Source organism: Mytilus trossulus, chromosome 1 (assembly GCF_036588685.1).
Source record: "Mytilus trossulus isolate FHL-02 chromosome 1, PNRI_Mtr1.1.1.hap1, whole genome shotgun sequence".
Taxonomy (NCBI): Eukaryota; Metazoa; Mollusca; class Bivalvia; order Mytilida; family Mytilidae; genus Mytilus; species Mytilus trossulus.
In genome coordinates, this window is record NC_086373.1 from 24,816,047 (window position 1) to 24,841,102 (window position 25,056).

Consider the following 25,056-nt stretch of genomic DNA (forward strand, 5'->3'; position numbering starts at 1 on the left):
TTAAATGTCGAAATACGCGTGAAAGTTAAGAAATAGCCAATTTTGAATAATGAAATGGATATTTTGAATAATTGAATGGACTGCTGCGACCCTATAGCCCCTAATTATAGATAAACCTTATACCCAATTCGAAAGCTTATAACGAGAGCAACATAATGTATATAGTCAACATGTTCTGCAACGCATATTAGAGGACTTAAATGTCGAAATACGCGTGAAAATTAGGAAATCGCCAATTTTGAATAATGAAATGGATATTTTGAATAATGGAATGGACTGCTGCGACCCTTCAGCCCCAAATAATAAATAAAACTTATACCTCATTCGAAAGCTTATAACGAGAGGAACAAAATGTATATAGTCAACATATTCTGCAACGCATATTACAGGACTTAAATGTCGAAATACGCGTGAAAGTTAAGAAATAGCCAATTTTGAATAATGAAATGGATATTTTGAATAATGGAATGGACTGCTGCGACCCTTCAACCCCAAATAATAAATAAAACTTATACCTCATTCGAAAGCTTATAACGAGAGGAACAAAATGTATATAGTCAACATGTTCCGCAATGCATATTACAGGACTTAAATGTCGAAATACGCGTGAAAGTTAAGAAATAGCCAATTTTGAATAATGAAATGGATATTTTGAATAATGGAATGGACTGCTGCGACCCTTTAGTCCCTAATTATAGATAAACTTTAAGTTCATTCGACATTTATAACGAGAGGAACAAAATGTATATAGTCAACATGTTCTGCAACGCATATTAGAGGACTTAAATGTCGAAATACGCGTGAAAGTTAAGAAATAGCCAATTTTGAATAATGAAATGGATATTTTGAATAATGGAATGGACTGCTGCGACCCTTTAGCCCCTAATTATAGATAAACTTTATACCTCATTTGAAAGCTTATAACGAGAGGAACAAAATGTATATAGTCAACATGTGAATCACTGAATGGACTGAAACCAAACAAGGCACTCCTTATGAGGTGCTGACCAAGTGTTGTTACTTTGTAGCCGATCCAATATATAAGATGGCCGCCAGCGGGGGACTTAGTTTAACATAGGACCCTATGGGAAATGCATACAAATGACTTATTTTAAAGAAAATGACTTCTTTTAGAGAACTACTGAATGGAATGAAACCAAACAAGGCATGAATGTTCTTTATGAGGTGCTGACCAAGTGTTGTTACTCTGTAGCCGATCCATCATCCAAGATGGCCACCAGTGGGGGACTTGGTTAAACATAGGACCCTATGAGAAATGCATACAACTGACTTCTTTTAGAGAACCACTGAATGGACTGAAACCAAACATGGCACAAATTTTCCTTATGAGATGCTGACCAAGTGTTATTACTTTGTAGCCGATCCATCATCCAAGATGGCCGCCAGTGGGGAAATTAGTTTAACATAGGACCCTATGTGAAATGCATACACAAGTCTTCTTCTAGAGAACCACCGAATTGAATGAATCAAATATAGCCTGAATGTTCCTTTCCTTATGAGGTTGTGTTGTTAGTTTTAGCCAAATTTTATATTTGTTTATATGATTTCAAAAACCCAAGTAGAATCAGGTGAGCGATACAGGCTCTTGAGAGCCTCTAGTTTTTCATCTCATAGCTCACGATTTGCACAGCTCCATCGGTGTCTCTCTTTGTCCAGACGGTGTTCAGCTGCTTGTTAAGTCTTTCACATCCCCAAGTGCGGATATTTTTCTCTTTCCAGCACAAGGTTATAACTTTTGCGAACCAACACTTCATGTCAATATTTTAAATGTCTTTGACAGTCCAGGGTGATTCCTGACCTACTTCTCGCCATTTGAGGGTTTCCTCATCAGTATTTTCCAAAATTTCTACCCTTTGCGCCATTAACTCTCTGATCAGACATATGTGTAATCTTACAATCCATTGTGTTTATCCTATCTGTGGATTCGTTTTGGTGTATTTTCTTTTTTCCACAAGATTACATTTTCCCACAACCCCAACACCCACTTTTCCCCTTCAAGCCCAACCAACAACGTTTTGCCCTCTTAACCTCGTCAACGAGCGTGCAAGATTTTCGGATTTTTAGGTGCAGTCCAAGCAGAAATTCCCCTCAAAATGTTCAAGCGTATTTCGATTTTTAGTCCCTTGTTACTGCGCAGAATAAATTGACTATATACCATTTGTTCCTCTTTTTATAAGCTTCAGAATGAGGTAAAAGGTAGGTCTGTAATTAAGGGCTGAAGGGTCCCAGCAGTACATTCCATTATTAAAAATATCCATTTCATTATTCAAAATTGGCTATTTCTTAACTTTCACGCGTATTTCGACATTTAAGTCCTCTAATATGCGTTGCGGAACATGTTGACTATATACATTTTGTTCCTCTTGTTATATTCTTTCGAATGAGGTATAAAGTTTATCTATAATTAGGGGCTAAAGGGTCGCAGCAGTCCATTTCATTATTCCAAATATCCATTTCATTATTCAAAATTGGCTATTTCTTAACTTTCACGCGTATTTCGACATTTAAGTCGTCTAATGTGCGTTGCGGAATATGTTGACTATATACATTATGTTCCTCTCGTTATAAGCTTTCGAATTGGGTAGAAGGTTTATCTATAATTAGGGGCTAAAATGTCGCGGCAGTCCATTCCATTATTCAAAATATCCATTTCATTATTCAAAATTGGCTGTTTCTTAACTTTCACGCGTATTTCGACATTTAAGTCCTGATATATGCGTTGCAGAACATGTTGACTATATACATTTTGTTCCTCTCGTTTTAAGCTTTCGAATGAGGTATAAGTTTTATCTATAATTTGGGGTTGAAGGGTCGCAGCAGTCCATTCCATTATTCAAAATATCCATTTCATTATTCAAAATTGGCTATTTCTTAGCTTTTACGCGTATTTCGACATTTAAGTCCTCTTATATGCGTTGCGGAATATGTTGACTATATACATTTGTTCCTCTCGTTATTAGCTTTTGAATTAAGTATAAATTTTATCTATAATTAGGGGCTAAAGGGTCGCAGCAGTCCATTCCATTATTCAAAATATCCATTTCATTGTTCAAAATTGGCTATTTCTTAACTTTCACGCGTATTTCGACATTAAAGTCCTCTAATATGCGTTGCGGAACATGTTGACTATATACATTTTGTTCCTCTTGTTATAAGCTTTCGAATGAGATATAAGGTTTATCTATAATTAGGGGATAAAGGGTCGCAGCAGTCCATTCCATTATTCAAAATATCCATTTCATTATTCAAAATTAGCTATTTCTTAACTTTCACGCGTATTTCGACATTTAAGTCCTGTAATATGCGTTGCGGAACATGTTGACTATATACATTATGTTTCTCTCGTTATAAGCTTTCGAATGAGCTATAAAGTTTATATATAATTAGGGGATAAAGGGTCGCAGCAGTCCATTCCATTATTCAAAATATCCATTTCATTATTCAAAATTAGCTATTTCTTAACTTTCACGCGTATTTCGACATTTAAGTCCTGATATATGCGTTGCGGAACATGTTGACTATATACATTTTGTTCCTCTCGTTATAAGCTTTCGAATGAGGTATAAGTTTTATCTATAATTTGGGGTTGAAGGGTCGCAGCAGTCCATTCCATTATTCAAAATATCCATTTCATTATTCAAAATTGGCCATTTCTTAGCTTTTACGCGTAATTCGACATTTAAGTCCTCTTATATGCGTTGCGGAATATGTTGACTATATACATTTGTTCCTCTCGTTATAAGCTTTTGAATTAAGTATAAATTTTATCTATAATTAGGGGCTAAAGGGTCGCAGCAGTCCATTCCATTATTCAAAATATCCATTTCATTGTTCAAAATTGGCTATTTCTTAACTTTCACGCGTATTTCGACATTAAAGTCCTCTAATATGCGTTGCAGAACATGTTGACTATATACATTTTGTTCCATCTTGTTATAAGCTTTCGAATGAGATATAAGGTTTATCTATAATTAGGGGATAAAGGGTCGCAGCAGTCCATTCCATTATTCAAAATATCCATTTCATTATTCAAAATTAGCTATTTCTTAACTTTCACGCGTATTTCGACATTTAAGTCCTGTAATATGCGTTGCGGAACATGTTGACTATATACATTTTGTTCCTCTTGTTATAAGCTTTCGAATGAGGTATAAAGTTTATCTATAATTAGGGGCTAAAGGGTCGCAGCAGTCCATTCCATTATTCAAAATATCCATTTCATTATTCAAAATTAGCTATTTCTTAACATTCACGCGTATTTCGACATTTAAGTCCTGATATATGCGTTGCGGAACATGTTGACTATATACATTTTGTTCCTCTCGTTATAAGCTTTCGAATGAGGTATAAGTTTTATCTATAATTAGGGGCTTAAGCGTCGCAGCAGTCCATTCCATTATTCAAAATATCCATTTCATTATTCAAAATTGGCTATTTTTCAGCTTTTACGCGTATTTCGACATTTAAGTCCTCTAATATGCGTTGCGAAACATGTTGACTATATACATTTTGTTCCTCTAGTTATAAGCTTTCGAATGAGGTATAAGTTTTATCTATTATTTTGGGTTGAAGGGTCGCAGCAGTCCATTCCATTATTCAAAATATCCATTTCATTATTCAAAATGGGCTATTTCTTAACTTTCACGCGTATTTCGACATTAAAGTCCTCTAATATGCGTTACGGAATATGTTGACTATATACATTTTGTTCCTCTCCGTATAAGCTTTTGAATTAGGTATAAATTTTATCTATGATTAGGTGCTTAAGGGTCGCAGCAGTCCATTCCATTATTCAAAATATCCATTTCATTATTCAAAATTGGCTATTTCTTAACTTTCACGCGTATTTCGACATTTAAGTCCTCTAATATGCGTTGTGGTACATGTTGACTATATACATTTTGTTCCTCTTGTTATAAGCTTTCGAATGAGGTATAAAGTTTATCTATAATTAGGGGCTAAAATGTCGCAGCAGTCCATTCCATTATTCAAAATATCCATTTCATTATTCAAAATTGGCTATTTCTTAACTTTCACGCGTATTTCGACATTTAAGTCCTCTAATATGCGTTGTGGAACATGTTGACTATATACATTTTGTTCCTCTCGTTATAAGCTTTCGAATGAGGTATAAGGTTTATCTATAATTAGGGGTTAAAGGGTCGCAGCAGTCCATTCCATTATTCAAAATATCCATTTAATTATTCAAAATTGGCTAACATGTTTAACCCCGCTGAATTATTTATGTATGTGTCTGTCCCAATTCAGGAGTCTGTAAATTAGTGGTTGTCATTTGTCTATGTGTTACATATTAGTTTTTCGTTCATTTTGTAAAATAGATAAGGCCGTTAGTTGTTTACATTGTCTTATTGGGGCCTTTTATAGCTGACTATGCGGTATGGGCTTTGCTCATTGTTGTAGGCTGTACGGTGAGCTATAGTTGTTGATGTCTGTGTCATTTTGGTCTTTTGTGGATGTTTGTCTCATTGACAATAATACCACATCTTCTTTTTTATATTTCCTCATTTTTATGCATATTGTTGCATTTAGGTCGTCCGTAAACACTCTTATGGTCATTGCAAATCAAAATGTAGCTATAGCGTCACGGTCAAATTTTTTTATATTTTTTTCACTATTCACCGGTTCAATTTGAATAATGAAACATAAACCATTTCATTATTCATTATTCATTTTTCAATATTGAATAGTGAATAATGAACTATTTCATTATTCATTATTGAATAATGAATAATGAACTATGAATAATGGACGTACTTCAGCCCGGTAATAATTATAGGTAGTTTCGTCATAAATGTCCGATGATAAAATGTAAACGATGATGTCACAATAGTTGGGAATAGGATTTCACTGTGTTCATGAACATTGGAACATATGTTATGGTTTTTCATAAAAAAAGAAAAGATTTCATATCGGTGGCATCAACTTTGCCATAACTTCACGAGTACTGTCGTTCCGATACAAATTGAAAACAAACATAGTATGATGCTCAAAAACACATTTTTATCCTACCTTAATGTACAATAACAACAAAAAAAACAAAAAAAGTTGTCCTGCTTGCAGGTTACGATATTTTTGGCATCTGTACACGATTCAATAAATGGCTGCTTTTATGACTACGTGTATTGAATGCAAATAAAACGTATCAATCTTTTCTGCTGTTTTGTGTCCAATAAAGTTCGTAAAAAGGATTAAAATAGTGGTTTAAGATAATTATAATGATATTCAGTTATTTTTTAGTATTTAATTTTTATAAGGCATCAATCCATCTGAAAGACATATTATTCAATTTTGGCATGTTTTCAATCTTTTTTATTTTTATGAAAAGGACGTCATCTTTTTTAGAAATGTTTCATTGTAATTATTTTAATTTCTTTTTTCCATGTGGTATATTTGCTGTGATACTCTACTGTATAGGCATCTATACCTACGAAATAATAATATAATTTTTAATTTCCAAACGTCTAGTTATTGAAGTTCTTTAATTTACTGCATTTACATGCTGAAACGTGCAATTTGTGAATATTTTATGTTCTTATTAACCTATTAATTTTCCCTTGAGAGTTCCGCTCAGGATGGTTTTGTCGGCAGGCGGAAGTTAAGTTTTAATGCATTGATCTTGCTTCTTGCACTGTAACGCAATTAATTCTGGTCTTAAAACATATACGTCAATAAGACCATATATCGTCTCTGTCCCTTTCCGCAATATATAATTACGAACCGATAAAATAGTCTCTATTACCTCAAATTATACCAGTTAAAATGGATCAGAGAGAGACAAGAGGCGTTCTTATGATCAACTTTCCATGGTACTTGTCGTATATATCTTTTTTGTGATATAGGTATCTTCGTTTCTATAAAACCATCCTTAGTTCTTTCATAGTAATGGTGTCTTTGTGGCGAGAGGTATAATTTAGAAGAATACATCTAGTTATAATAGAAAATCAAGGAGATATGTTCTTTAGAAACAATCGAATTTACTGGCCGTTGCTTTTTGCAATTATCCTTTGCCGGCACAGGCAATATCAATGTACCGGCATTGTGTGACTTTGAAAAAGTCATTATAGAAGCGAAAATCTTGGTTAATTTTTAAAGTATAAATTCGAATCAATTTCGTCAGCAAACATTCTATGAACAGAGTAATTCGAAAAACGATACATACTAGTTCAATGGACACATACAGCTTTCAGTTTATATAATATTTAAAAAGCGACGTTCTGACAGTATAAGGTGACGTGGCGGCAATTAGCTATGGACAGTTGTAGATGTATAAGTGAGAGTCAATATCTTTAGCTTGTAATTCGATTCCCTCTTTTCTCTTTTTGTTCTTTGCTTTTTGTTCTTTTTTTTTGTCTTCCCCCCCCCCCCCCCCCCCCATTTTTTCAATGTTATGGAATGCATATTTGGAATGAGTTCAGATTTTTATAAACTATCTCCGGTAAGTTCTTTGCATATTGGCAAATAATGTGAGTGTTATTTAAGATGACTTTTTGTGGCAAATTACATGAATGGTTTGCGTCACGTCCTAATTATCCAAATTGATCGCATACATCTAGTCATAATTAAACATATTCTCTGCACATATTAACAATAAATTTCTGGCTTAAAATTATAATGCACACTTCAATTTGATTCATGATGAGCTCGTTGCTTCCAAACACTTCATACACATTTATGTATCGGTGGGTTTCTAACTGAATTTATATCGAAAACAGACAATACCGAGCTGCCAAAGAAACATTTTCACTGAAGCTCGATTAATGTTTGTCTGAATACAAATTACAACCTGTAGTTAACTATGATTTAAAGACACAAAATCGATGTTTTAACGAATACATTTTATTTCCATTCTATAAAATAAATGAAATATAAAACTTTTGGTGCTGTATTTTTAAAAATGTTCCTGTAAAATTCAGTCTCGCTTGGTTCTTTTTGTTTCCCTGTTTTTCTTCTTTTGTTTTTTTAAATCATTTGGTATCTGATTATATTTACCAAAACATATAATTGCCGAAGCTACACAACCAATAATACAACGATAAATAAACTCCACGCTTTATTCTTACGCTTTCATATTTAAAACATTTCAATGTTTGATGCAATTCAATTATTTTAGAGGTAACATTAGATTAGAAACATACATCCATCAACATTTATTGATTCTTAGAATTATATTTATCGTAATATTCTTAAATAAAAGAAGATGGTGTTTCATTTCTCTAAATATTCTATTTAATTTATAGCATCTATCTTCTGACATGTCTAAGTCACGGTACAGACGCATAAGTTTTAATCATTCCAATCGATTTTCTGAACTTGGCAATAATCAAAACCTTGTTTTCTGTTGCTTTAATTTCATTACGGTTTTTGAAAGTCTTCCGACTAGACAAAAATAATGTTTCATCGGATTTTGAAGATTTAATTTGCAGTCTCCTGCTACTTGTGTTTTAAATTGAGTTATAATGCCTTCAAAATTTGTTATGCGGATTAAGATTGCTAATAAAAAACGAATTTAGGAAAAGAAAAAACGGATTTTCAAAATTTATATTTGATTTATATTTGACTGAAAGTGGCATACCATGTTAAAGAATTGGTATCGTTGTTCTTTTTATAAATTCAGAGGTTTTGGGGAAAGTTGTTGTGTTTTAGAATACGAATACTTATGTAACTCTTACATTATGTTGCTTACTGAAATTTTATATCTCATTTGCTTCAGTTTGAAAAGGTCATATACTGCATTTTTGTGTAAGAAGCACCTTTCGTCTTTATTTAATTTCGTAACTTGATATATTTCTGTACAATGATCTGATTGGAACATACTAGATAGAAAATCCGTAAGACAACCAATTAAGAAGTTGAGTATGATCATGTTTTGAATAATTAATTGTTCCTTTCAAAACGTGCATTGCCAGTGGTATTAATCTTATTTAATTTTATCTATTTATTTATTTTAATAATGATAAGTTAATGTATAACAACTAGACATAAGTGATAACTATTGCGCCTTTTGTGTGTAGAAAAATACTGGAAATCATTGCGAATATTTTAGATATTAATCTGCTACTCATATATTAGTCCACATACAATCAAGAACGTATATCACCGAGAAAAGGTTACACGAGAAAAATAGGTGGGAGAAGAAGGTGGGGTGGGTGGTTGGGGTGTTTGTGTGATGGGTGGGTGTGTTATGTTCCAACCATATTTCCCAATTTAAAAACTTTGATCGTAAAAGAGGAGTTCCAACCCCCGGAACCCACTCCTATTCTGCCGCTCAAGACAAGAAGTTTTCTAAAATTGAGCATGCAATTCACTTCACAGAAATGCAGAGTTTATGGTAACCATTGTTAGCAAGATTTATGAGTATATAATTGTCTCTTATTTATGACTTTCATTTTGCTGGTTATCATATCGATACTTTTGTCAGATCGTTCCGCCTTCGGGTAATTAATGGCATCAATTTTGTGTCCTTATATGATCATAGGTCAAGAGAGTAGAACCAGACATCTTTTTTATTTTTTTCTCAAACAATGTATAGAAATCGGTGGTGGACTAGATTTCCAGAAATCGATTTCGTAAGATACTTATGGGAGTATATTCCATTTAATCGAATTCTGTCACGAATTATTTTCATATCATCGGATCCTCTCTCTCAATACGTGAATTGATCGTATACAAGAGCTTTATGTTTGCACTATCTTTCATTATCACGAAATGAGCTTTCCTTTTTAATCATTGACAATCCATGTTTAATTCTATCCTACACACAAGTGTTGTTCTTATCATAATAATCCGATATCAGTTTCCTGGAAACATTATTGAATATTTATGGATTAACCTATAAAAGAAGTACGAGAACAAATTATTTGATACGTAAATGACAAACAATTAGCTATTAAAGTCATTAAAGATATCATGAAGCCTCAATATCGATTGTTTGGTTAGCAGTCGCAACAGAGACAAAAGATTCAAATATCAAATTTCTTCTTTATTTCAATGAAATAGATCACGCGTGTTCTTTTATATTAGGAAAATTTATGATAACAATTTGCTCTCTTTGTACATTAGACTGATGAGGTGAAATGAAAAAAATAAATAAACAAAACACAAGTCATCATGCTATCGATTTCTTGTGAACCTCGCTAACAAACTTTTTTTGCGTCGAGACTCGTGCACGACAAATGTTTCTGGAATAATTATGACCTTGACATAAACTAAACACCGTGTAAGAGCATAAAACAACTGAAGTCACATAAAAACTCAAACAAACATTATTAGGTGACTGTCAACTTTGAAAGACGGAATGCAATCTTCATTACATAAATTAAACTGAGAATGAAAACGTTAGATGTGTTAAAGAGACAACAACTCCACCAAAGAGCAGAAACCCTTATTGACACGAAGATCATTGGTTTCACCGACTTAGAGATCTTTACACAGAAAACCCATTGCTTGTTGGATGTGTTCTGGCTAATATTTTAGTCTTAGAAATATGATTGTTTTTGTTAGTTTTGATTGGTTTTGAATAAGCTAAGATCTTATGTTGTGCTGTATCACCACTGTCACATGTGAGAAGATGCTGGGCGACCAAACACGTTAGTTTTCTTGCTCGAATTGTTATAAATATGTTAATTTGGGGCCATTTAATAGCTTGATACGGACTATGCTCATTGTTGAAGGTCAAACGGTAACCTATAGTATTTTCATCATTGTGTGTCTGATTGCGAACTCTCTCATTGGCAATTATTTTCGTATTATATCCATTTCGAATTGTTGTGATGTTCATGATGACAGATCTATTTACATAAATAGAAATATGTGGCAACGAACGTACGAAATGGGTAAATAATTGCTTCAATAACACCGTAGAGTTTTGAAGTAGATTTTAGTGATAGCGTTCAATGCAATTTTAACACGATACGTAAATTAGTATTCTACAACTAAAGTGTAGATTTAACAGCGCAGTCGACGGGAAATAACAATGGACATATAACGTGCTGTTAAATTATTTCATTTTGTATTGATTCATTGAATCTTTGTACTGTGTGTTATCAGTTGACAATTAGCATTGAGACCTGAAATATTTTATGAATCAACATTCTTAGTTACAATTTCGTCCTCTTCTCCTCAAATGTGACCTACCGAATTAAACTTATCAGCAGCTTTGCACTTACATGAGCACAACGGGTGCCTCATGTGGAACAGGATCTGCTTAAATAACCGGAGTACATGTAAACCCCCCCTAAATGATTTTTATGACTGAAAATAAGTTAGGTACAACGGGATTGGGATGCAATTTTGTATTTGCAATGTTTGTTAAGGTTCATTGTTTTTTTGATAGTTTGCCTAACTGTAACCATCTTCATTCATCAAGATTGTTTGGTAGCTGTACATTACAGTTTACCGATAGTGTGGGTTTTGTTTTTGGATTGTGCATCGATTGTGTACAGGACTTGTACGGGTACCCTTGTTTTCAAACTAACTTTGTTTGAAACAACACATTATCTTATGTCATTGACAATTAATCCTGGGGTTTTGGCTTTTAATTCTTAGATAAAATTGCTTTATATCCAATTTAACATTATTGCTTAGTTCAATTTTACCACCAAATACCTACTTAAGATTTGCATATACATTGATTTATTACCCAGCTTCTTGTCGGAAAGCATCGTCTCTGGGTACTGTTTTATATCTACAATAAAAGTGACACTTGGTCGATATTATATATATGTATATTATATCTATATCCATAACAGGCATCAGTTTCCATTTACAAATTCTATAATTATTGATCAGACTAATAGCAATGAAGACTATATACAGGGATGTTCATTTAAACAAGATGTTCGTTATAAGTATATATAATTGCAGTCAGAATCTATCGCTATTTCAAGGTCAAGTAAAGTGTCATTCGGAAGCTCTTAGATACCATTAGGGTACCACAATTTGAATAGAAGCGATAAACAACCATTAGTTATTATACATAGATCGTAATTGCTTAAATCCCGATAACGATAGCATTTTCAGTTGTGTTACTTTCTTTTGAAACTGAAAACACGTTAACTGCGTGCTAGAATCTGGTTTGGAGAATCAGAATATAACTTTGCATGACAAGCCTTTATGGCTTAACAAGCAATAAGTTAAAATCATTAGGAAATTTAAAAAAAATACGAGAAATTAATCAAAGTTACCTTTAGTTTTACTTTCTTGTGCATGTTCTGTCACTTAAACACTTGTGTTTATCAAGTTGGAAGGTTCATACTCGTCCTTTAGTTTGCTCCCCCTCTTTGACGCTTATACAATATGAATAAAGGATAGATTTCGCATTTAAAATTGACAAATATCACAAGTCAATTAAAATGATACCTAGAGGTCACTCAAGGTTTCGAAGGGGTGAACCGAGTCTAGGCAGCAATTGAGAATAAATTCTATAGGGAGGATGAAATGTTTTATAAGAATATAAAACAAAACCAAAACGAAACGAAAAATAAAAACAAACACATTGACAACAACACCAACCACAAAAAAAGGACAAAGGTGGAAATGCAATTTTGTAACATCTGACGATCTGCAATATGTAGATTTGCAGTCACCATACTCTTGTGAATTAATCCTTGTACCAACCCATATCATATACATGTACATATATTATGAATGAGAACCAAAACAGCCTACTTTGTAATTCCATCACTAACGTCCTTTGAATAAAACAAGAACATAATATTCTAGTAAATTATTCAGTTTTTACTGAAAAGAAAGTGAAAAAAGATCTGTTTTAGAACTCTTATTGATCCTGTTTACAATATTGACGATAAACGACTGTTTACTACAATATTGCCAATAAACTGACATTAGATAAAAATGTTAACTTCGAAGTTACATAATGGCGTCTTCTCGTCTGTTCCAAAAGATATTGTCATGAATAATTATACGCTATATAAGCCCCTTTATTACTATTCGGTTCAATCATAAGTTGTTAAAGAACTAAGAAATTCTATTTCATTTTTGTTATTCTTATTCACATTTATTTCCAACCATCCCTGTGAATCTATTGTTCAATGGACAAACGTGTACCACGTACATTCTTATAATGCATACGTACATTCTTATAATGCATACGTACATTCTTATTATGTATACGTACATTCTTATTATGCATACGTACATTCTTATAATGCTTACGTACATTCTCATTATGCATACGTACATTCTTATTATGCTTACGTACATTCTCATTATGCATACGTACATTCTTATTATGCTTACGTACATTCTCATTATGCATACGTACATTCTCATTATGCATACGTACATTCTTATTATGTATACGTACATTCTTATTATGCATACGTACATTCTTATTATGCATACGTACATTCTTATTATGTATACGTACATTCTTATTATGCATACGTACATTCTTATAATGCTTACGTACATTCTCATTATGCATACGTACATTCTTATTATGCATACGTACATTCTTATTATGCATACGTACATTCCTATTTTGCATACGTACATTCTTATTAAGCATATGTACATTCTTATTGTGTATAGACGAAATTTTGTTTTTGCTTTTGTGTTGCTACATCTAAAATGATATAATCAATTTAATAAAAATGTTCAACTACAAATATTTATATTTCTAATGTAAAAGAAGTACCTTTTAACTTTGTGTGATGGGGCTTAACCTCTACCTGGGGACTGTATTTATGAAAACATACAAAACGAAAGCATGAACAGAACGTATATATATAAGTTTTCTTCTTTAAATCTAACTGAACGTTAACGTAAACATTACTTGGATATCAATATTTGCTTATAATACCATATACCGAAACAATATGTTTTAGTTAAAGGGGCAGTGTCTACGTTTTAGACAAACTCTTGAAATAAAGTAAGCGTTCAGCTTGACCAAAATCAGTCATAATCACGCAAACAGACCTAAAAAATCAATTCAAGCGCTTGCTACCCATGTAAATTTATATTAATGTTATATTACTAGTTTATATGCTCGGCGGCAGTTTACGAAGGTCATCTCGATGGTTAATAAGAAGGCTTCTAGACTAAAACAGACACGAAATGATGACACATATTATCGAGTCCATGCTCTATTAATTGTTTATTTTAAGTTTTTTGTAACTTTGTTATACGATTTAGTATTTTATAGATCCAATCTTTGATGAAATAAACAAAAATGTGCAGTCATACTCAATATGCCTTTGACCCTTTTTTTTTTTTTTTTTAAGAGATATCGTTTCGGTACTCTTTTTACTACGCTTGATTGGTAAAATTCATTATTTAGATGAAATGTTTTAGTTTATGGTTTGTTATCTTCCAAGCTTGCCGAAGCAAACCCAATATTGATAAAACCATGTAATTCCGGTTCTTAGCTAATGTTGTACGATTTAATTGCATTTTATCACGCTGAAGTTTCTATTTTCATTTCATTTATTGCGATGAGATTCCCTTTAACCGTGTACGCCTAAAGATTTTCAATGTTTTTTTTTTAATACTATTTCTTTTCATTATGGCTGCAAGCATGCCTTGTGCTTAAGATGCATAATTTAAAGTGGCAATCATGCAACTTCCTTTGGTCCTCGGATGGTAGGTAGCTATTTTGTGGTTATACAACATCTATTTTTTTTATAACTAAATGCACATTTTTAATCAGACGAACATGTGTGGTACATTTTCCATGAGCGGAAGCGCCGCTGATAATCCATACACAGTATTTACATACCACAGGGTTGTTATGTAGTTTTGTTTCGACAATTTGGAATCTAGACATGCAATAAAATATTTATGCTTGTTTAGCAAATTACAGCATCGATTACCTAACCTCCGCCCGCCCCAACGTTTTGATCTAGTAATTCGGTATCAGATGTTGTTTTATTGAAAAGCATATGTTAAGATATAGTTGTATTTGCTAAATATGTTTTCCTAAATGTTAAGAAAATTAGTTTCAAAACCGCATTATTGATTCAACCCTTATATCTGAGTTGTTATAATATATAACAGTGATGTGTATTGCAGGCATTTGGAAGAAGATTATCTGAATACAGCTATGACAGTAGAAGAATTAACAATAGCCGCGGAGCCAGAAGCTTCAGATATTATGTTGTGTCCGGTGTGCTTGCGAAATGAACTTAAATTGGATGATAAAAATCCTAGAAAATGGCAGCATGTGTGTGTAGACTGTCAAAATATGACTTGCTCAGAATGTGGAAAATTTGAAAGCTCACTTAATACAAAGGTAAATATTTATGTTTAAGGGTCTGCTGAAGTCCGCCTACCGGTGCAAGATTTTCTTGCTGTGTTGAAGACCCATTGGTAGCCATCGGCTGTTTTTTACTCTTTGGTCGGGTTGTTTTACATGTTGTCTCTTTGTCACATTTCACATCCCCATTCTCATATTTTTTTAGATTATGCAGATTTGAAATTTGATTTTAGTAAATAAGTTAAATAGGGTACGCACTACGACATTTAATCAAGAAGTATCAGATTATATACGTATACATAGCTGAACATAATTTACAGATGTGGATGTCAGGACACCATTGATTTTCCTTACCTTATGAGGCGCTGCGTTAATTTAATATTTTCTGGAGTTCTCTTGATTTCACGTTGATTAATTATTCTAAGAAATATAATGTTCTGTATACCATCTTTTTCACAGTTGAGCGTTTTTATTCTAACGAACATTTTTGCACCATTTCACATTTTACTGTCCTTTTGCAAAATATTAAATGTAGTTTATTGAAATAAATCAAGAATGTCTTTATATATGTTTCACTTAGATTATAATCATTCTTATAATCACCTGTCCTAAGTCAGGAATCTGATGTACAGTAGTTGTCGTTTGTTTATGTAATATATACGTGTTTCTCCTTTCTCGTTTTGTTTATATAGATTAGACCGTTGGTTTTCCCGTTTGAATGGTTTTACACTAGTACTTTTGGGGCCCTTTATAGCTTGTTGTTCGATGTGAGCCAAGGCTCCGTGTTGTAGGCCGTACTTTAAATTATAATGGTTTACTTTTTAAATTGTTATTTGGATGGAAAGTTGTCTCATTGGCACTCACACCACATCTTCCTATATCTATTGACAATATCGACCTAAAACATACAGCTTAGCTGCTTTTGAAAGACAAAAAAAAAACGAGATCAATTTTATTTGCTATTGATATATAAAAGTACTCCTGGCACAATCAGATGTTATCAAGCAATGCCATTTGTCTCTTCGGAGTCCAGGAAAAGTCGATTTAATCAATTATTCATGGCTATTGTTATAAATATCTCCCAGCACTTTTATTTTCGTGCATATTTAAGGACAGTAGCCATTTGTATCGGTCTGTAATAAATTTTATTCTAAAAGAGCATAATCAAAGTATTAGACGACAATCGTTCGTGATACTTCCTCTATCTAACTTGTCCTTAATGCTCCTGCTGACCTGATATTTGGTATAACTTTAAGTATAACAGAATCTTAATAGTGCAGCTTTTTTTTAATTATTATTTTTATTTTTGACTCGAATAACTTGAAGAGCATTTAACACGAACACACTAAATCATTTTGTAAACTGTGCTAGTACTTGTAATATCACAAATACTTACAAATGTTCACATCATGTACCCTTTAAGATAATAATCACGACGCCAGGACACATTTTCCGTACAGTATATGCATTTGTATACTATAAATTATAAAAAAATCTGTGCGCATTTAAGTTTTGCATTTATTTAACAAATGCTGAATCTAAATATCGCTATCAAAATTACAAATGCGACCTTTTTTTGCAAACCATTCTATTGCAATTTTCTCAGTAATAAAACCTTCGAATAATTTTTGATTTAAAGTGTTCATATATATCGCACTACTTAACTGTTCAGGGAAATGGCTTACTTCAGCAATAATTATTCTATTGACTTATTACGACGCTCTTATCTAATGAAATTCACAATTTGTTGTCTTTAGTAGTCGCATCACAGAATAGCGTTTGCTCAGATTTGAATCGCAGACAATTTACTAATATATAAACATAGACCGAAGTGTCTGGAGTACGAAAACAATATAGACAAATCTAATTGACCAACGTAATTCATCAAACAAATCAATACATATATTATTTGCTTGTTATATCAAAGCAAAATGAAGATTTTGACCGTATACATTTAGCACATATTTTTATAAAATTTGTATTGTTTTTGTCTGCAGCTACAGGAATGGGTTTGTACAGTGTGTCAGAAAAGGCGCATGCTGGTGCTGAGTACAGGGTTGTGGCATCCTGGTGTTGAAGTGTCTGATACCGTCCCTCTAGAAAGAGAGATACAATCCCGGTTAGAAATGTTTAAGGTCAGTAGAAAGAGTAGGTTTTAGATGTGCAAGAACAAACACAAATCTTAAGAAAACAACCAAAGGTTTTAATGCTTTTATTACGAATTCATTTATGACAATCACCGAGTGCAACTTATTACCCAATGCCTATCCCTCATGCGTAAATTAGGGTTGATACCTGGTGATCGAAAAAGAAATGACCATGCTTCTAAAAAAACTTTTAAACAATCTTACATGAATTTTCTATTTATTGATTAATCGTTTTTTTTAAGTAATGGTGATCAATTTGGCTTTTGAAGTAACGAGTTAAATTGTCTATTGATTATGGTTTCTTGCTTTTAAACACAAGAAATCGAGAAAGTGTTTCATAAAACACTATTCCGACCGTAAAAGGACTATATAGCCGGTAAAAGTCGTTCAAAAACTTTCATTTGTTGTATAAAACACTGATTTTGAAAGAAAATATTTTAAACAACGATACTTGAGTTATAACGTGACTATTGCTGTTCTTTCTGCTTGTCATGGATGATATTTTCACTCCACATTCGTAAGCAGTACCTTTGAAATGCATGACTGCATATTCCTTAAAAATAATCCTTTAACTCGAGCTATGGGAAAACATTTGCGACAGAACACAGCCAATTTCAAGAAAATTATCCTAGCATATAGTAAGAAGTCACCGTTGATTTATTTAGCATATATATATATATATATATATATATGAACGAGTTTGTGTAATCAAAAGATAATTATTTTTTTGCAGAATTCCAGACCACCTTTAGAACGTTCAATATCAGCAGATCGAGTTGAAGTATCTCCTACGGAACACCATAAAGGATTTAGAAAGTTAAGAAGACAAATCTCACTTCCAGATCCAATCGTTAGTCATGCAAATCCAGGAAAACATCTAGGATCAATAGCCGAATCCGGTAAAAGCCACCAGGGCAGTCAGGAACATATTCCACGGAAAGACACAAAGTCCTCAGCTCAGTCGTTAGACAGTCCAGACTCTTGTGACGTCCAATCTACCTCGTCTGGAACTTCCAGAATCAAAGGTAATTACTCATCCATCATATAATACAATCAATCAATCAATCGTAAACTTTAATCCCAAAAATGAAAGATAAGACAAGGTCAAGTGTATGGCTAAGAGCAGTGGTATACAGGTGAATAAATGTACTTGAATAACCGTACCTGATAAATATACAGAACTGTGTTCTAAGATACTGCTATTAGATATACATTATGTGCACCTCTCCCCACAAAGACCTTATACTACCCAAACAATAACAATAACAACACACAGAAAAAAGGTGTAACTGCATAATTGGTTCTTAAGTTATATTGTATATTGTATAATCACACATTTCAAATGTCAACAAAAGCCCTGACTCGAATAAATTGATACGTGTACTATCAAAGGTGGCACTCAACGCACATTTAGAAAAATATGATGCTGTTTCGGTAAAGTTCCCCCAATACCAATTCTTTTTTCTAAGTTTTTTTTAAAGGTTTGAAGCTTTTTTTTTTATACAAATGTCATTAGGATCAGTGCCAGGGATAAAATACGGACCTTTTGGGAGTAACTACGTACTCGTTTATTGAGTACATCATTTGTCTTTGTTAACAAATAATCGAACATTGTTTATGAAAAACAAGATGTGTGGTAGTATTGCCAATGATACAACTCTTCACAATAGACCAAATGACACATACATTTGGGTTGTTATAACACCACAATACCTAGATCTGTTCTTTTGTGACAAATTATTTTATAAAGATTTTTAAAACGTTAAAATTGAAACGACTAGAATAATAAAGAATACAGAGAAAAGGAAAATTAAACTATTATATCAGTAATCGTTGCTTGTATTTTTGTACAGAATTTCTTTCATTTGAATACTAGCTGTTAATCGAGAGAAGCGATTTATATGAATCAAACGCAACAATTTTACAAAAATTTAATAATCACTTTAAAAATTCAGTGATTCTTCTTATGTTACCTTCATCAAGAACGCTCAAAAATACATAGAAAATGTATCTCACCCCCAAAAACGTGTTATTTGTCTAGTTTTGTTTTGAATATGTATTGAACTTGAAGGGCTTGTTGTATGATTAAGTTACACAAGTAATACCAAACACATCATCACAGGTCAATACATTATTGAACTCCTTTCAGGTGTTTTGCGGACTATGGCAGGATCTTGTGGTGATTATCTTTTCTTCATCAATTTCAATGTTAGCACTTTTCGGTTTGGTTTAATTTTCCGTTTTAAAGGCATTATTATATATCCTTATTATTATTTTAAAGCTGGAAGTTTGATTGATTAATGATACGATACCTCATTTACTGATTTCAACAGCGGATGACCGTGTGAGCATTCCGGTGTATTGCTATCGCCTAGTTATCTAATGAAAAAAGATTTATATAAGATACGCACATAACTGAGCTAGGACAGTTTCTTCATAAAGGAGTAGGTCAAGTAAGACCCCTTTTTTGCCCTAAAATATAGCAGTTTTACAAAATCGTTAAAATGTTAACTTATAGTTATTTATTGGACAGTATAATGCTTCTGCTACATAAATATGGGCTGTTTTTGACAATACAATGCACATATATCGGGTACTAGCACCATTAAGTCATGCTTAATTACTGAAATCTTCACAATATTAACTTTTTAGTTAAATTTAAGACGGTTTTCGTGTAAAACGAATGTGGCTGCATTTGTGTTCATCCTTAATATTGAAACGAAAGTTGTATTCTATAATATACATAACATATATAAAGGTTGAGGATGAACATGGATGCGGTCACTTTCATTTTTGACAAAAACCATCTGAAAAGTGACATTTTTCAGCATGTTTGGTAGATTTTTCATATTTGAGCTTGAATCGTATCGTTTTTAATGATTAAATCAGTTAAAATCGTTCACATAAACTAATTTATTCAAATGAAATAGACACTTAAGTGTTTAAAAAGTGGTCAAATTCTTTCTTTAGATGAACCTGAAATTTGAGGCCAAAATCGATCCGTACCGGACCTACCCCTTTGAATCTCATTACTTAGATGAAAACTTCAATCCACCGATCTTTTTTTCATCCATTTCCCCATAAAGATATATAAGAAAGAAAGAAGAGAGAAAAACATTGCTTTGAAAAAGAGAACATTGATTGTTCAGTTATTTTTTATTCTTTGATTTGTTTTGATCAATATGCTTGTAAATGCACATTTTTTTTCTTTTTTGTTCGATTTGCTTTAGACGTTGTAAAGTAATCGTAGTTATTTCTAATGTTTATACAAACAACAGTGCTATTACTTCAAAGATAAATAAATACATATATATTGTAAGAAATGTTTTAGAACTTTTTGTTATACGTAAGCCCATTCAGGAATTTAATTTGAATTCGCATGTCTATTTCAATACGAAATCTGAATTATGATGTCACGGTACTAATTGAAACATACAATTATTGACAACTAAGACACAATTAAAATATGACCTTGTGACATTTATTACATACTTGTTGAATGCAACAATTTCTGCCAAAAGTTCTATAGAATAATCTACTAAAAATCTTAATCAATAAAATAAGATGCAGTATAGATACCAATTAGGCAACATTCGCAAATCTAAAAAAACAGTAACCATCTTAAATGTCTATTATATACTGAATGAATTTACTGAATACACGAAGTTGACAGAAGAAGAAAAATGCACTTTGTTTTAATACAATTTCTAGAATTATATGTATTATATGGACAGTTATCAAAAATATTATAAAAAATAGTTCGTTATCAACACCAAATTAAAACATAGGCTTATTCAATGCAATGGGTGACGCCAAGAGTAAAACCAACACAAGGTTATTAAATAAAACGATTTTATCCAATACGTAAATTTTCAATGGTTTTCTTCTCTTTTTTCAGGTATGAAACAGAAAACACAGAGTGATTCCGAATTATCAGACATTACGTCAGACGTTGATATGGAGGATGTTTCTATGCAATATTACCAAGGTGACGGAGTAGATACAGATGATGTCAGTGATGACTATTCCATGATGAGCATCGGCAGTAGTGATGACAGCAGACTTTACAGGAAACATCGTCCGCTTTCTTTAAATCTCAACCAGTCTCAGAGTGCTACGTCATCAGATGACGATACCTCGGATAGTGCTTTAAGTACGGACACTGAAAATAGGCTAGCACCATTTGCTTCGTTAGAAAATGCCCGTGTTGCGTTAGCTGCCAGTGCCTTCGCAGAAGAAATGAGAGACTTTAAAGGCGAATCATCCGAAGAAAGTTGGAATCACACTGAAAAGTCAGACTCTGAAGTTCATAGTGACAATAACAAGTGTAGTCCGCATGCACCAAGGAGTCCGAGTTGGAGAGAGGGTCTAGATAGTCCACCATTTTCTCCACGACGTAGGGATTCATATCCAGGAAAAAAACGAAATGTATCATCCCCAGCATCATCCCCAAAGGAAAATCAGTTCAATTTTACAGAAATTACTGCCCCTCCTGGACAATTTGCAAACTTTGAACAACAAAACAAAACATTAGGTCAATTGAAACAAAATGAATATTTTGGTTCTGGATATTCTGCTGATAGTGGTTCTAACTCACCGGAAGATCAGTTAATCACTGATAGTAGTGATGATGAATTTATTTTTGCAAGGCGTGGCGATGAAATTATATTTTCTAATCACAGAGAAAAGATAGGCATTCCACAGTCAGCTGCAGTAATGGACCTTGCTTCCTTTGCCGCTTCCATTGCAAATGATACTGCTAATTTAACGCAAATGACAATATCTCCTACAAATTTGGATGCATATTCAATGGGAGATAACTATCGATTGTCTCCAGATTCACAGGATAGTACTGGAAGTTCTTCTCCAGGTTCTCCTGGTATTTACGATAATCCGGTGATTCCAGAAGAACCAATAGAGCTAGCTGACCCCTCTTCAAAACCAATTGATTATCAAGGAAGCAGACGACAAAAAGCGAGACCACCATCTACGGACTGGTCCCCCGTTATTGATTTGTCACCAATTTTAGATGTTTCACCGTCAGTTGAGGAAGCTGAACAAGTAGATATGTTAGAAAAACAAGAAGAAGAAAGAAGGAGAAGAGAATCACAAGAGGAAGATGAGGATGAAGCAACGGATAAACCATTTTTCAAACCGATAAATGAAGAGGAGGATTCTTTGGCATATTATGGATTAAAACGTTACGAACGAGTGGAAGATATATGTAAACTAGTGCAAAATAATAATGTTGTAAATAGCGAGCAATTAGAACATTGTGTAAAAGAAAATCTCGATCAAGATGCGAAAATGAAGGAAGTAATTTCCGAAATCCCCTTTTCATGTGTTTCACGAACAGATTCAACTGTTCAACAAGGAAGTGTTGTGACATCGTCTCCAGCTGTATCGTGTGCGTTAGTTGATTCTAAAATGTCTAGTGAAACTAAAGATCCTTATCGGACTGTGTACATTCAACCTACTCAAAATATGTCTACAGACGTGCCGATAAAGCAAATTGTGTCACCAACTCCTAAGCAGAGACGAAAATTGCCGGAACCCACACCAGAGATGGTGTCAGAATCTCGGAAGAAAAAGCCCCTTCCACCATTGCCAATTGATGCAATAAAAGCAAAAACCTCACCGAAAAGAGTTATTGATACAAAAACTCTTGCAGAAAATAAAGTTATTGATGCAAACACAACATCAGTAAAAAAAGAAGTCGGTGTTCATTTAAAAATTACTAGATCATCTTCTCTTGACGAACCACCAAAAAAACCGGAAAAAGTGTCAACTATAGAAACAAATTCAGATTATAATCAACCAGTTGATGTAAGAAAAATGGTTGAAAAACGGTCAAGCTCTTTGGAATCTCATAAGTTCAACCCAAATATATCGGCAGTAGACGATGTGATTGAACCACTAAAACCAATTTCTCAGCTCGATTTGCACAAATCAGACAACACTCGGAGGATGAAACATATAACAAAATCAGACGATAAAATAAACAAGATAAGCGATCGTAGTTCTGAAAATAGCTTACAGAGACAAGAATCTGAGGAAAGGCGTTTGAAGACTAAACACCTCAAGGCCAAACCAAATCCATTACTAATTCAGCATATTGAAGCTGAGGAGTGTAATGTGTCCCCCTCATATAGAGTTTTAGATTCACCACCGAGTCCAGAATCTAGGTCATCATTGAAGCGCGATTATTCCGACAGTACGTCGGTATCTCCATCGTCTTCTCCAGATAGAGATTTATACATGTATCCATCTCCCGTTACTCCTCCTGACTCAGATTCTTCTCCACCTAAACCACATTCACCTTCATCACCAGGAACTGATTTTGACGATGATAATTTTATCATTAATAAAATCACACCCACATCTGTCAAAGAATGGCATAAAGAAGTTTCACATACAAAGGTCAAAGATAAGGTCAAAACATTTGAACAGGTAATACGAAAATTATTCGAATCTCATTGCATAGTAACTTTATCTTCGACCTATGAGTTTGAATGCCCCTTTGGTATATTTCTCCCCTTTTTTACTCGAGTTTTACTGGGAAACCACATACTTACATTTTTATGATACGGTGTTTTTGCTACTGAAATGAAGTTATAAGGTGAATTATTCATACAATTGATTTACTCAATTTTATAAGTAAAAAATTCGTGAATACATAATTCATATACATTAGTATTATTTTATGAAAGTACACATTCAATCTGTAGATTTAAATACTCACATGTTATGTAGGGATGCATATGTTTTTCATTTTATTGAGCCAATCAGGATTTTTTTTACACACAAAACGTTTCCTAAATGGTCAATATTAAAAGAACCATCAGTGGTTTTCGGTTATTTTCTGCTATTTGATCGGGTTGTTGTCTCTTTGACACATTCCCAATCCCAGACTCAATTTTATAGTTTATACTTTAAATATAATTTAGTTTAATTATTGATTATAATTGAGTTTTTAGTTTTAAAAATAAACGAAATGGACAAAATACAAATGAATTTCTACCTTTGATACTTGTTACATCCTTGAATGTATAATTCTCTATTCGTTTACCCTGTGTCAACATTTTTTATTATTTAATTTTGGTTGTCATTTTACTAGGTTATTAATGTTAAAGGGGCACTAGCTGTCAAATTCATGGTCACCAATTTGACTCAAATTCTCATATTTGATTAATAACAATGTAAAACATTTATCCAATCTATCAAACGTTTAAAATAAACAGTTTACAGAGCATGTGGTAGATGATATGTAGGTTCGTTTCGTGTGTATTTAAATCCAGATGCCATCTAATTAACTATCGATTTGACCTCAGATGACCATATAAGCGATGTAAACACAAATAAAGATATGAATAGGTTAAACCAGCACGTGCAATTGGATTTTTATAGGTCTGTTTGATTTGAATTAATAGATTAAAAATATAAGTTTCTCATTGTTTTTAAACGTATAAGAATGATTTATGTGGATCGAATTAGTAATCAAATGATTTACCGTAGTTTCACTTTCATTGTTGACATTTTTTTTCTTTAAATAACCAGTTCACGTACAATGCATGCGTTGTCAGTCTCTATCTAGGGGGTTAAATTGAAGTTCACATGAATACCGGTTAGAATGATGATGACGTATTCACTTGC

The 25,056-nt window shown here is 33.0% G+C and overlaps 1 protein-coding gene across 3 annotated transcripts in view; it reads left to right on the plus strand.

The window, feature by feature from the left end:
- The window catches only part of LOC134719876 (uncharacterized), a 59,537-nt gene that overhangs the window by 18,051 nt on the left and 16,430 nt on the right, over positions 1-25,056 (plus strand). For 2 of the 3 annotated variants that reach the window (XM_063582793.1, XM_063582795.1), the window contains exons 2-6: positions 15,073-15,292; positions 17,254-17,391; positions 18,137-18,428; positions 19,553-19,582; positions 21,302-23,853. In XM_063582793.1, the coding sequence (XP_063438863.1) occupies positions 15,073-15,292; positions 17,254-17,391; positions 18,137-18,428; positions 19,553-19,582; positions 21,302-23,853 (3,232 nt within the window). The remainder of the gene's footprint in view (positions 1-15,072; positions 15,293-17,253; positions 17,392-18,136; positions 18,429-19,552; positions 19,583-21,301; positions 23,854-25,056) is intronic. The other variant, XM_063582794.1, reaches the window with a different exon arrangement.